At 43.5% G+C, this 14,899-nt stretch overlaps 2 protein-coding genes across 2 annotated transcripts; one reads left to right on the forward strand and one right to left on the reverse strand.

Annotated features, from left to right (window-relative positions):
• Positions 1-5,536: 5,536 nt before the first annotated feature.
• On the forward strand, positions 5,537-6,454 carry LOC134181540 (uncharacterized). Its single transcript, XM_062648815.1, has one exon. It carries the CDS (start codon positions 5,537-5,539, stop codon positions 6,452-6,454), a length of 918 nt encoding a protein of 305 aa, XP_062504799.1.
• Positions 6,455-12,012: 5,558 nt separating this feature from the next.
• On the reverse strand, positions 12,013-14,670 carry LOC134181624 (zinc finger MYM-type protein 1-like). The gene is made up of 2 exons (XM_062648892.1): positions 14,537-14,670; positions 12,013-14,477 (listed from the first exon to the last, which is right to left on the reverse strand). The coding sequence occupies exons 1-2, from the start codon at positions 14,635-14,637 to the stop codon at positions 12,119-12,121; spliced, it is 2,460 nt and encodes an 819-aa protein (XP_062504876.1). The 5' UTR covers positions 14,638-14,670; the 3' UTR covers positions 12,013-12,118.
• Positions 14,671-14,899: the final 229 nt, after the last annotated feature.

Below are 14,899 nucleotides of genomic sequence, written 5' to 3' on the forward strand. Positions count from 1 at the left end.
GTATTTCCTAGGGAATTTGGCATCCCCGAGCCGTACATGTTTCGCATATCTAAAAACGTGACATTGCAATCCCTGTTTTATAGACTGTGTTTTTTGCTAAATTTCTAACAAGCTAACGTTAAAAATCACGTGTTTGTTTCTAATTAAATTTGTGACTGAAAACGTTTATTTCAGTTAACTTCGTTATAAAGCAAATTACTCTAGATCGTCTACCGTATAGCCACAGCGTTCTTACAAACAGTTACAGCGCCATTTGTCACTTTGTTGTGGTAGATGTTGAAGACAGCCAACGTAAAACCAGTCCTCACATTCTTTAGACATCAAACTGTTAACAGTTGTGGCAAATTTCTACGGCGAAGTCTATATATATATATATGTGTGTGTGTGTGTGTGTGTGTGTGTGTGTGTGTGTGTGTGTGTGTGTGTGTGTGTGTGTGTGTGTGTGTGTGTGTGTGTGTGTGTGTGTGTGTGTGTGTGTGTGTGTGTGTGTGTGTGTGTGTGTGTGTGTGTGTGTGTGTGTGTGTGTGTGTGTGTATATGAGTGCGGCTAGCAGTTGTTTGGGCGCATTGCCGAAATCTGGTAGATGGTCCTTCATTCGTGGTTGGTCGAATTTCAGGCTTGCTACATCATCCATCATCTCCTAAATTAATGTAAAGCAAATGCAATAGCAAACACACCACAGTTCTCCCCTCTGCTGTAGAACAAACGGCAATTCAACGTTTACTTCGTTTAATTCAAGTTACAATTGACTAGCTGTCCATGTGCTATGCGTGGCTATATAGGTGCGTTTGGTGGCAATGCATCATGTAGCTAAACGATCAGTCGGCTGACGAGTACTTCCGATGAGTCATATATATATATATATATATATATATATATATATATATATATATATATATATATACGGTCATGTGCCACGTACTGGGAACATGCAGAGTGCACGACCTTATTCATATGCATGGTGATGTCATTGTAATACCAGACACCATTTAACCTAAATGGTGACGCAAAGATCAACGTACGACTAAAGTATACGCACAGCCGGCAGACATCACTTCTTTCCAACTAAACTTGCTACAGTTCGGACCGTGTAATATACTTCTCTCGGTTTCTGCAACACTTCTTAGAATGGTAGGACTAATTGAAAAATGGTGAGAGACAATCGAGACGTACACAGATAGACGGCACTAGATTCATTTTGTACCAGAATTTGTGTCATAGGTTAATCGGTGTTTCGTACTAAAACCTATGACATCAGCTTAAGTTCGTGCAGTCTGTTGCATGGCGGCACATGATCGTCTAGCGTCTCACAATTACTTTTTAGAAGTGCACCGTAGTTCGTCAGCCGACTGACAGTTTACCTACACAATATGAGTACGGGATAGCAAATTCCCCAAGGGATGCCAAGAGGGGTGTCTCAGACCCTCAGAGAATATTACTCGGGGATGCCAAATTTCCTAGTGATCCCTACCTTGGTATATATATAGCTCCCACGTCCATGCACCGATACGGTCGATTATGATAAGATTACCAAGAAAGTGTAGGAGCATCTCAACTCTAAACTATTTGAAATCCTCCAGCAATCCAGTTTAATTAACATTCGGACCCAGCAACCAGGAGAATCCATTGGAGACCTTGTGGCAAACTTTCGGCGATAATTGTCGTCTGACATCGAGTTTGACGGCACACTATCGGTCATTCTGCGAGATCGTCTAGTTTGTGAAGAACCCATTCAGAGACGCCTGCTCGAAGAAGATAAATGGACGTTTGAAGATGCTTTTCGAATAGTCCGGGGCATGAAGACGGTAAGTAAAACTCAGAAGAAAAAGTCAGTTGCCCATGCACAGGCCAGGAAGAATTATATACAAACGGTGACACAAGGCAGAATCTACCGCTACGTAACCATGACGCATAGAGGTGCCATTTCCTGAAAGCTGCAGGAGTATCAGAAATGCAAGAAACAGGGACATTTAACACGAGCATACTCAACCGCTACTAGCTTCCAGAAGATAGCTCACCAAGTCACAAGCGATGAGACTTCAGACGACGCTTCCGTCACGGATGACTCAGCAGGGATAGTATATATTTCCTGTCCACGTGGTGGGTACATAGTTTCCCAAGTGACATCACCTTAGAGTATCAATAATCATCAACAAAAACAAAAACAATTTATTACATTTCGAAGTGGACACAGGAGTGTTGGTCTCGTTAGTAAATGAGTGCACATTATTTAAGACGCTTATGCATTAGAAAAACAGCTCCGACATTTAAACACCCATGCACATACTCGTATGTAGCTAAAAAACGTATTTTGGGGAACACTTGGAGGTTTTGGGCAAGACAGAGATAGACTATCAGCTGTACAGTCTACGTTATGAGTAACAAGTGGTCATGCAGGGTACCATCGATAATCGTGAGGGAAGAAGGCCCAAATTTACTGGAAAGCGTCTTAATGCAGTATTTCAACTTGAAGTGGTCAATTATTTTCAGACTGGCCACATTCATAGCGTGTCAAGGGGAAGCAGAGTCACAAATAAAAGGATTTGCTGGAAAGGTTTGAGGATGTGTTTGAGGAATTAAGAAATGGGATTGTAGCAAGAAACGTTGCCTCACTGTCAGTGGAAGCATCCATTCTCCCTGGTTTTTTTGTGGAACAAGAATTGAAACGATTAGAGCCAAATGGTGCCATTCAACCAATGAGATTGTCTGCGTAGGCGGCACCCACAGTCTCAGTACGTGTACACTGAAGACTATCGGCTTCATGAAAATTTGTGAGACTATTGCTTAATTAACCGTGTATTAACGTAATTAAGAAAGAGAGCTAGCTAACACGCAATAGATCTAGAGCTTCCCTGATAGGTTTTCCAAGAGTTTCTCGCAGAGATGTTCTGTTTGATATCCCTAGCCCTCTACGATACCCTCTTTTCTCCGAGCTTGATGTAGTAAACGCTTGGTACTTCTCAGTCCAAAATCCCACAGTTCGCATCCATAGCCCAATACAGGTAATAATACGGAGTACATTATCGTTGACCGTAGACTGTAGGATTACAACCCACACCGTTAATTGACAGCCCCTACGTAATTGAGTATAATGAAGAGTAAACTTCCGACACTGCTCTTCCACAGCACCAGTTGTTTCTTTCGCAACAGCCGATAATTTATGACCTATATGAATAAACATGTACTTCAGGTAGATGCTCTCTATTGATGGAGAAGGCTGTCTCTTTACAGTAAATGGATCGCCTCTTCCTGATTTACTTTTCTAAATATTAAATTTCAGGCAGTGGTCTGTTGCAAAACTCTCGCAGATCTCCAATAACCTCTGAAATGCTCTCTCTGCTTGTAGACAGAAGCGATAAATCATCGGCGTATGCGATGCGACGACTAAACCTCCCGTTAATTAATTAAGTCGAACACCTATACCCCGCACACATACAGTATACATAGCACTGGCAGATGACAAACAATCACAGTGATATGTGTCTCGGACTCCCCGTGTTACCTGGTTCTTCGCACACATGCCGGATTTACGTAAAACGCTCGGAAGAGGTTGGAAATGGTTGCACGTTCAAGCTAACCGTTATGTCAATATTTATTTACCTAAGTACAATGGATTACGTAACAAAACATGAGGTCGACGTCGTCCCTTGACAGCTGCAGCATTTGCATTTGAATGTCTGATTCATTGGATTCTATTACAGTTTTTTTTGCCTACGGGTCCAGTTAAGCAAATTGATCCAATTTTGAGGGCTTTCAGTAAACGAAATCTTACAAAATACGGCTATATTTACCGTACGTTCTCAGAGATGATGTCATAGGCGGGGGAACCAGTCCATGGGGGCCACGGCCGCCCCAATCAGCAGCCTATGGTCATGCACCCTAAATAGAGTAGGTCGATCGTTGTGAAAACGAGCTATAACTATAATACAAGTGAAAGAAAACGAGGAGCTTCAATAGACGTCAGTGCAAAAGCTGCACTTGAGCATAGCTACACAAGACTACAAAAACGTCCAGAGCTTCTAGAGCCTAGGGCTCTGAGAACTTCCAAAGTGACCGATGGCAGGAGAACAATTCCGTTACCGCGCGCATTGAGATTGGGTCCCCAACGTGGATGCCATTATTCTGACACCTCTGGATTGGATCTTGCGCAACGTCTCGGTATACGAAAACAGCACCTCCGTAGCGTTGTCCTCAAGCTAGTGGACTGATCAATCACACTGGCAATTTTTTACTTTTTACGTTCACCGCCCTCCACTGTCGGGACAGCGTGATGACAAATAATAATTCATCTCACTGTGTGGTAACCTGATGGCAACGAAACCTGACGCTTTTGCTTGACAGGCATACTACAAAAATTGGGGAAGCTGCCCCCCTATCTCCCCGACGATATGCCAGTGAAAACTACAAAAAATTGTAGACTCGAACCAGTCTCTCCCCGTCCTGCCGTTCCCCGGATTGTCACAATGACTAGCCTCGTACCAGACCCTCTCGCGCCGTCGTGCCCGGTTCCCGTATAACACGAAAACGCCGGAGAGGGTCTGGGATCATACCGCCTACCGTTTATGCTATTAGGTGATCATCTTCGCTCGTATGTCACAAAGCCTCGGGCTACTAACACGATTAGTGTAAGTACTATTCCCATGTGTCACACAGAAAGTCTCTTGGATGTGGACGCGTTTCTCCTGCGATCGCCAATATATTCTTACGTTGAAAAACCTGCAGGATGTTTTCAGAAGGCGTAGAAGACACGGTAAGCTGGGAGGTGGGAACCCTTTGGGTAGGCCGTTACGAAATGGTAGAATCTTTTTACTAGTACCAAAGTGGTAGGTCTCAGACATAGCATAGGGTACTTGATTCGCACAGCTGTGCGCAGACTCTTCACAAAGCGCGGAATGGCTCTGAAAGCGCGAATTTTGAACTCGGTCTGAAATCTGTTCTTTCCGACGTATTTGGACACCATAGTTTTCGTGAAGGTCAGCTTGAGGCCTCCAAGGCTATTCTTTCGAACAAGGATGTGTTTGTTCGACTGAAGACTTCGGGCGGCAAATCTTTGTGCTACCTACTGCCTGCCCTTCTCTTGAACGGAGTGTGTGTGATCACAAGCCCGCTGATATCATTGATGCATGATCAGGTAGGTGTAGTTGCTTGAAGCAGCCAGTTTGCTTTAGTTATTAGCTTCCTGATGATTCAAGGTCGCCAAACTGGTAAAAAGGGAGTGTTTGTCACACGAATTGAGTCCTTGTCAGACGAAAAACTGTTGAAAGACACTTCTTCCAGCAAGTACAAACTAAGTGAGTAGTATTGGACAATCTTTTGGTAAGGCAATGGTGGGTAACAGTGGTTTGTCTAGTTAATACGTCTCCAGAAGCGATCACATCAAGTTTTTGGCGAAACGCATTGTCTAGGCAATTGAAGACAGCAATCTCCTTCATTGCTATTGATGAAGTACATCTGATCGAAGAGCGGGGGGTCTACATTTAGACCTTCTTACAAGGAACTAAGTTTTATTCGTTCTTGCCTGCCTACTGTCCCAATTATGGCTCTCTCAGCAACAGCTCCACTTTTCCTTATTACTTCTGTAACCCAACATCTGAATATGCCTGACTATGTTCTAGTATCTGGATCTCTAAATCGTCCAAACTTACATTTTTCTTTGGATTCATCCACCTCTATTTCGTCAGTCTTCCACTTGTTAGCTTCTATGGTGTCCTCTATAAAGTATTCTAAAGATATTCCAAAAATCAAATATATATTTTGCAGATCAAAGGATGTTTTGTATGAAGTGTATAACCATCTTGTGTACAGCTGCAGTAGTATAACCAGGGGTACAGTAGGACAATACCATGCCACAATGACACTTGAGGGGCGATCTCAACACTATGGAGAATTCAAGTGTGGCAAGCAGCGAGTCATGGTAGCTACTAGTGCGTTTGGCCTTGGTGTGGACATTGATGACATCAGTGAAGTTATTCTATTTGGTTTGCCAGACAGTGGATCTGAGCTTGTGCAACTTGCTGGACGTGGAGGGAGAGATCCACTAAGGTTGTGCCTTGCTCGGTTTGTGGCACACTCTCAGGACCGTAGACTGTCAGTGTGCAACAACGAAATTGTGACTCTTGCCTCAAATAAGGTCTGTTTGAGAAGAGTTCTTATTTACAAGATTTTGGAGTCAGATGAGCCGTTACCTGATAGTGATTTGTGCTGTTCCTTCTGCAATGCATCTGATGAGCGACCTCATATTTTTCAGCCAGAGGTGGATTGCACCATACCACTTCCTCCTATTCCATGCAGATCTGCACCGTTCAGATCACGTCGTGTTGTTGCTGGTCAGAGAGCTGCTTTGAGGAAAGCACTACTTGAACTTAGAAGAACGGCAGGTGGCACAAGATACAGAATGAGAGGACTAGATGGGGTCTTATCCATGTTAGTGATTGATAAACTAGTAAAAATGTAATAAGATTCGATCAGAAAATGATGTTAGGTCACTAGGAGTTGTAAGGGACTTCAGTTTAGCAGCTTTTAAGTTAATTGAGTTTCACATTCCTTACACTATAGCCAATATTAGTAGTGATGGTACAAGGAGCACTTCAGCTTGTAGACATGTTTTAGGAGAGATTACAAATCACTAGTAACTCACTTTAGGCTATGTTTCTCAATACAAGTAGTTACGATATTATGTACATGTGTCTATTTCTGTCATAGCTGTATGTCATCAGGAGAATCAATTTCTTCATGGTCTTCAGTGGACTGATTGTCCTCAATTCTCAGGTCTGTCTTACTTAGGAACTTTTCAATCCATTGCTTGGATAAGGCAACTTCATATCCTTTTTTCTCTGGTGTTGTGAAATGTCTGTTAGATGGCAACTTTCTTTGGGAATCCGACAAGTGACTTGACTGGCCAATAGATTGGATGTCATCATTTGGATGTCTTTTTCAGCACTTGTACTTGTATGCCTTGTACCTACATGAGGGGCATGAACTTCCTGATCGCATAACAGTTCAGCATCATGTAATAGCTGAGATGCTAAGCTTATTACTCTTAAATGATGGAGGGTGATACTGCCAACAGAAGATCGTAAAGTTGTTTTGATGACAAGATTGTGGTGTTCTACTGCCATGTCTATTGATTTCCCATGACCAGGTATGCCCAGAGAATTAACTGGTCTGTTGTGAGTTACTATGTAAGCAAGCCTCTTGGAAAAGTCAGCCTTCAGATTGGCTAAGAGATTTGCTGCTTCATTGCTGTAGTTGCTTCTCTTTGTTGCGAGGAAGTACAGTAACCACATTCGCCAATGTTGGATAACTCTTGGGCCATCTTCGTACTTCATGGCCATGAGTTCGTTATAATGGTTGCATCTTGTACAATTAAATCTGAGTTAGCAGATATGTTGAGAAAGGTGATGAGGGATGCAGTCAGATGTGCTTCTAATGCATGTTTGAGGAACTCATCGGATTGTTGAAATTTTTTTGCAGCAGCGGTGACTCCACTTCGGTTGATCAGTTTGCTGAGATGAGCCAATGAGCCAGGAAAATCAGGTGACTCTCAAAATATGAGGAAGATGACTTTTAGGCACTCCCATGCAAAGTGGAAATCACCAAGATTCTCTTTCGCCCATAGGAGGCGTGCTGAAGGAATATCTGCTACCCTTCTACGCCGAGCTGCACGAATTGCCCTGCAAAGTCGCTTGGTCACCGACAACACATTGTTGAACAGTGTCATCTATCGCCAGCATTTCTGAAATTCTTCAAGAATAGTAACATTATTGTCAGTGTAACTTTCGTCTATGTCTGTCACTGCAATAGGGTGGATAATAGATTTTGTTGTTGGTTGGTCATGGTTGTCATATTGATGTCTTGCTTTAAGGTGATTGCAGCATTTGAATCTGTGTATGAGTACCTTCTGAACTCTTGTCTGAGCAGATTCGTAAAATGTTTTGTCGTCATCATCATTCGGTAGAATGTCTTCTACAGCTAAATCTCCTCGAGTGCATTGTGGTAATTCTGTTGTATTGTAATCAGGTGACAGCCAAACGACTCGTGAAGTTTCATGCCTCTGTATGTCTGGCATGTCTCTCATGGGTGACACGTTTCTCAATATTTATGTTGTCATAGGCAACGATCCAGTCTCCATGTTGAAGCTCTCTGTTCTGCTCTATCGTCTTTGCAGCGTTTCCACATACCTAAAAGTTTGACTATATGACAAGCAGACACCCATATGGTTAAGAGTAGTAACGACTTGTTTACTAGTTGCCCTGGCAACCAACATCAGACTAACTAGAAGCTGAAATCCTTTGACCTTGTCACTTGTCTTCTTCGCTAGTAAGCAGACTGCTGCCAAGCTGTAGATATCTTTTGGTCCTGTAGTGGTGTCAGCTTGGCCTATCGAGGAAAGCAGTAATGTAATTTTGGGAGCGTGTGCAATTACGTAATTGGCTGTGTAGATTATGTAAACTAAAGTCTGCAGTCAGTGAAAATCAAACGGTGGACATGTGAAGATTCTGTACCAGCGAGAGTGTTGAAATACGTGCTGCAAGGATGGCCCGCTAACTTACTAGGCGATTTGCAGACGCGATGGAGCCGCATCTGCTGCATCAACTGGACCTGTTGACATGATTCCTCCAGCTCTCTGTAGCGCATTCAGCTCTGCGTTAATTTCTGTTCCTACTTGATGCCACTGGATAGATTGACTCTGAATAATTGATTGTTCCGGTTCAGCCTCCAAGTCTTGTGTGCGCTTCTTTTCACGTTTGAGCTCAGCTTCTAATTGTGTAATTCGTAGTAGATGGTCAGAGGTCGGTGATGTAATATCCTTTGATGTCTCTTGTATGCAAGAACGTTTGGTTGGACTTTCCTCATGATCACTCTTTCTCCGGATACCGCAGTAAACGTATGAGCGGCAGCCTTGAACTCTGGCGCTTCTCCTCTCTACAGTTGATCCAAAGGCAAGGCGCACTAGCTTGCCAACATCCACAGAGAACAGGGTTGTCTTTCCGGCGGCCAACAAGCTACAGTTGACACTGTTCATTACCACTTTCGTTGGAACTCTGTCTGATGAGCTTCCCGACTCATACTGTTCTTGTAGCCTAGCACAGTCATAGAGCAGCGCTTACAGGGGTGGGCAACTGGCGCTATGGCGCTCAAAGTGAGCGCCACGGAAAATCAAGTGAGCGCCACGGAAAATCAAGTGAGCGCCAGATTGTTTTTGCAGACAGACAGGCAGGCACGCACCGTCACGTCGCTTGCACACACACACACGCACACAACAAACGTCCTTAATTGCATTGTCTATACCTTTATCTATAAAGCACACTTGTACGGAAATTCAGCAACAGATCTGGTGTCTAGCGCTAGTGCCATTAGAGCATTTAGTGTCTGATCGGCTAAGGAGGTGCGGTATTCGTTTACACTAAACCTCTTTCACACGCTACTGAGTCTGGTGATACTGTTAGCAGTAGCAACGCCAATCTAGCAAGTTCGCTGAATTCTTCTTGCTGGACGAGGGTGAGGAAAAATCGTGTAATGTCTCTGTCGCAAGTGTCAGTAAATAGAAAGTCAAGAGAACCGTCGAATAGATATGACTTGTATTGTCTTTCCAACTTGTCTACGTTGAACCATGACCCACTATCAACCATTTGAAGGACTTGTTTAATGTCAGCCTTTTGAAAATTTCTCTTCAGTGGTTCTATAAAGCTGCATTGATCTGCATAAAAGCTCTCATCACTGAACCTTTTTTCTAGTGCTCTCCCTACTTCCTGTACATACGAAACCATGGTTTTCTTCATATTTCTCAGCTCTCTGTCACTCACTAACGAATGCTCTTCGCACTTTCTCAACTCTTCTTGAAACTCACTATCTGGCAGTCCTCTAATGGCTTCGTCCATACTTAGTCGATCGTCAAAGTCGTCAACACTTTTTCAACGTCCCTTACTACTGAAGAGACAAACGTCTTTTTGCATGCCCGGATTTTTAGATAAGTGGTGTGGATTGACTGCTCGTCGGTTTGTAGCACCTTGTTTAGGTCAGCCAGAATTTCAAGCTGTGGCCTAAGAAAGTACAGGTAGACACAGAATTCTGGCTTTGACAGGTCGCTGTACAATTTGCCCGCCTTTTTTTCTAGTCTGGCTGTTGTTTTGCTGATTGCCTTTCTCCCTTTCAAAAAAATTAACCAAATGGAGTAAAACAGTACACAGAGTATCGACACAAGCGCGAAGGAACAACCATCTGATACGATGGTAGTCAACTATTCAACGATATTCCCCTCCAGGTTCAGCCAGTTGTAAAAACTTCTGAAACTCGTCTCTCCTGCAAGGACTGCCTTTGAAATAGTCGATGGCTGAGGCTACAGTTTTTTCTATCCAATCAGGTAGCAGATGCTGACCAGCCTTTGATGCAAGGACAAGTCTATGAGGACAGTAATGCTGAGACAGAAGTTTAGCATTTCCTATCTCGTTTCTGATTTTACCTAAAACGCCATTGTGAGAAGACAACATAACTGATGCTCCATCTGTGGTGAAAGAAACTAAACGGTCTGTTGGTAGAGCATAACCAGATCCTTCACTGCCAATTACAGACATGATACTCCTACAAAGGTTTTCTGCGTTGGGGTGACCTTCAATTCTCTTTACACCCAGAAATCTAGTAACAATAGACTGGAGACGCGAATCAATGAACCTGACATACAATATCATTTGCTCATGTGTTCCGGTATCAGTAGAGTCATCAACCATCAGTGACCAGAAGTGACTGTCATTGACCCCTTTAAGTACTTCAGGCACTAGAACTTTCTGATGAAGATCCATTGTTCTTCTTGTAACGGTGCCACGACTACCAGTAACTGACCGAAAAACATCGGAGTTTGGATCCTCTCCTACAGCAAACTCAACCATAGCATCACAGTATGAAAGCGGCATTTTATACTTAGCAACAGTGAAAGCTAGTTTGTAAGACGCCGTCACCTTTAGACTAGACGGATCAGTGTCCTGGTGTAATGATTCTTGTTGCCGCCTCTTCTGGACTTGCCTTTGCTGAAAAAGTCTTGAAATTTCATGCTTCTTTTCTTTAGTGAATGTTGTATAATCTTTGTGATTTCGAATAGCATGTCGTTTAGCAGTGCTGTCCTTCAGAGACGTTAGTTGCTGACCACATATCATGCACACCATTGTATCTGCTAGTTCGCCAGGAGCCATCAAATATTTCTCTTTCCAAATTTCTTGAAAGTGAAATTTTCTCATTTTTCTTGTGGGTGCATGCCGATACTCGTTAAGATCTTCATCGGCCTCGTGAGAGTCAACAGCGGCAGCCTCACAACATGCCGATTCTTCAGAAACTAGATGCACTTTTAGAGATCCGCCAGCGTCTTCGACTAGACTTCTGGACACCGCTACTACAGAGTTGTTATCGAGATAACTGTCGTGTACCTCGCTCTCATTTCCCTCAATCCTGGTACTTCCACTGTAAACATTTTCCGAGCCGACGTCACTTTGCGGAGAACTACACTCTCGCTCTGAACGAGTTTTACTAGTACTACCTCTTACACGGAGTCCGAGTGGTTCCGCTTTCGAGAATTTCAAAACTGGTTGGATCCGTGATTTCTCTTGAGCCTTCCTACTTCTAGTCTTCAAGGAAGAATCCGGAACAGATTCAGGATGGGAAAATGAAGACGCCATGTTTAATTAAAGTTGATCACGTGTAGTACCTCGTGCTATCCCGTATAATCCGGAGCGCCAGTTACAAGAGAGCAAGGTCATTTGAGCGTCAACCCCACCGACCATGCCCACCCCTGGCTTAGTGCATGCATATACTCCAGGCTACTGGTGATCAAATCACATTGGACCTTACAGCTTCAGATAACGTGAATCGAACTCAGGAGATCGCTCTGTGAATGAATCGGTTTCCATGTCGCATAGACGAGCGAAGAACAACCAATGAATGTATGCAATTATGGGATATCACAGATAGCGTAATGCCTAATTTGCTTTGATAGAAGGGTGTATTCAAGGGCGTCACATGGGTCCCAAAAGTGGGGGGGCGCAAATTTGAAGCTGAGATATGTGACGTAATTCATGGCGTCATATATATTAAATTCTTTTTAATATCAACATTACAAAAAGTTTACTAACTATTGTAGAGGAAGACGTCTGTCACAAAGAGCACCAAATTGTGAAACAAGATCATCAATATTACTCTCCAGTTCCTTAGCAATGTCGCATTCGAAGCACATCAGAGCAAGGGACCGGAGGCGCTCGTCAGCCATCCTAGTTCGCAGCCATGATTTTAGTCGCCTTAGAGCAGAAAACGACCGCTCTGCAGTTGAAGATGTAGCAGGAATGCAGAGAAACAACTTGAACAGTTTGAAGACTTGGGGAAACAATTCTGTGCAACGGAGAGAAACAAACTGACGAGCAAGAGCACCTATGTTGCCGGTCTCCACAACGTCTTTAGAAAAGTGCAGTTTAGAATAATTGTAAAATACTCTTATTTCAGACGTGAACTGAGTGTTGTCAAAGTCACCTGTGTAAAAGTGTAATATCTCACTCACAAGCGACTGATCTGGCGCCGATAACGAGACTGACTCGGACAACAACTTCTCAATTCCACAGAACACACGGTAATCTTTGCTACAAAAGCGTCGAGTTAGGTCTGATACCATGATATCCAATAATTCATAATATGCTTGTCGATAACGTTCTTTTGGTGACAGTGGCTGATATTGGGTCGTGCTTCGTTCGTCAATTCGGTGAGAAGGTCGACGAGCTCGAAGGAGAGCTGGTGGAGTCAGGTTTTTTGCTTTACTCTCTTTCTCCGATGACTGCCAGAAATTCTCAAAACTTTCATTTGTTCTGAAACTTTGTAGAGTAGCAATGACGCTATCAGCTGATCTTTTTGCTGCCTGAAGATCTACGTTCTCTCCCTGCAGGTACTGGGATAGATGAGAGATTAATCCTAGTAGAGTGTCTAGAACGGACACATAGAAGAGAAAATTGAATGAAGATACAACAGTCAGTAAACAGTGAGCTTCACTTCCGATCGCAGCATCGTCAGAGAGTTCGTCCAGAGCAATCAGAATTGATGCAAACTGTTGCCTAACAGTATGGACTGCTGCGTGCCTGGAACCCCACCTAGTATGACATGGTCGTTGGAGTACTGCTTGCGGGCCCTTTCCTTCGTTCTGTCTTCGTTGCACATCTTGAAACTTTTCATGTCTCTTGGCTGATCCTTCAAGTAAATTATAGAGACTGGAAACAGCACCTAGAACGTTTCGCACATCTGTAACGTTCTCGCAGCTGTTTTGAAGACTGAGGTTCAATCTGTGGGCATGGCAATGCACATATCCAGCTTTCTTCTCGACCTCCTGAAGCCTGGTAGCTAAACCTGAGTGCTTCCCGCACATGCTTGACGCTCCATCATAACACTGTGCCCGTACCATAGACATTGATAGGCCCGTCTCAAGCAAAACTTGCGTCAGTTGCTGAAACAGACTTTCTCCGTCAGTACCTTTTAAAGGCCAAAATCCAAGAAACCTCTCCTCTACATTCAGGCTGTCTGTTACAAACCTTACATTGACAGACATTTGTTCTACCCTTGATATGTCTTGTGACTCGTCACATATTAGTCCAAAGAAGCCGCAGTGTTTGACAGCTGTCGTAATTCTCTTCTGAATGTTAGATGCAATGAGTTTCAACATGTCGTTTTGGCTTTTGGGGCTTACGTAGTGAAAGTTTCCTTCCAAATGGCGTTTTAAGTCAGGGCAGTACCATGACAGATATTCAAGAAATTCCAGCAGATTTCCTCTGTTGTGAGAATCTTTAGATTCATCGTGGCCTCTCAATGGGATGTTTTGTCTTCCCATTAAAAAAATTACTTCAAAAATTTTACGTAAATTGCGTCTGTTCAGCTCTACTTGTGTCTGGTAGGCTGTACTCAACTGTTGCATAACACTTCCTCTGGTTGCATCCTGCTGTTGGCTATTCTTCCACACTCCAACATTTGAAATATGACTCAAAGATTCCTCGTGACGCCTCATGTCAGCTACTGCTGACTTCCACTTCCTGAAACCTCTACTCACGAACGCTTGGTCTGGACAACCTTGTTTATCCAGGTTATGCTTTACTGTCAGCCGACAAGGAAAGCAGAACGCGGAATCCGCTGCAGGGCTGTACTCAAGCCAGCAAAATTGTGTGTACCAGTGTGGTTGAAAGGACCTATTACAAGTGCCAGATTTCGTCTGAGGAAATTTCCCATGCGGCAGTTCTTTTGCACAAGGTTGATACGGGCCATTGGTCACAGAACAAGCAGTTGGACCTCGGCAAGGATCAAACGCATGACACACAGAATCTTTCGGGCCAGATTCACTAGCAGTAGTACTAGTAGAGACAGTCACAGTCACGATAGAACTAGCTGTATCGTCGAACCTTGACGTACAAAAAGATGACAAAGACTTGGAGTGAGACGACTCTGGCTGCAGGGAAGTTCTTGATCTAAAAAATTGGCGTGTTACTTTTCCATTTCAACAATCCGCGATACGTTGTTAGTGGACCTTAGAAAGGTGGTAAGGAGTTTCTGTCCTTTCCGCTTTGTGTTCTTGTCGCTGCTGAGGCTGACAGAGCTGCTGCTGTGACAGCTGTCTCCCGCTGACATTTTCCGTATCCGGGTGCTTTAGCCTCGATTTCCAGGCAGTCCTTCATAGCAGTACTACGTACATCTATGCTGAATCAGCTAATTTAGCTAAAGACAAGCTACACTTCTGTTTAATTAACGTTGAAAATAGAATTGACTCAAAATATAGCAAGCCACGCCCTAAAAAAGTGGGGGGGCTAGCGCCCTCTCTAGCCCCTAAGACGTGACGCCCTTGGTGTATTGTTACATTATAATGGACTAATAGCATGAAAGTATTGACGTT

The sequence above is a fragment of the Corticium candelabrum genome, chromosome 6 (genome assembly GCF_963422355.1).
Source record: "Corticium candelabrum chromosome 6, ooCorCand1.1, whole genome shotgun sequence".
NCBI lineage: Eukaryota > Metazoa > Porifera > Homoscleromorpha > Homosclerophorida > Plakinidae > Corticium > Corticium candelabrum.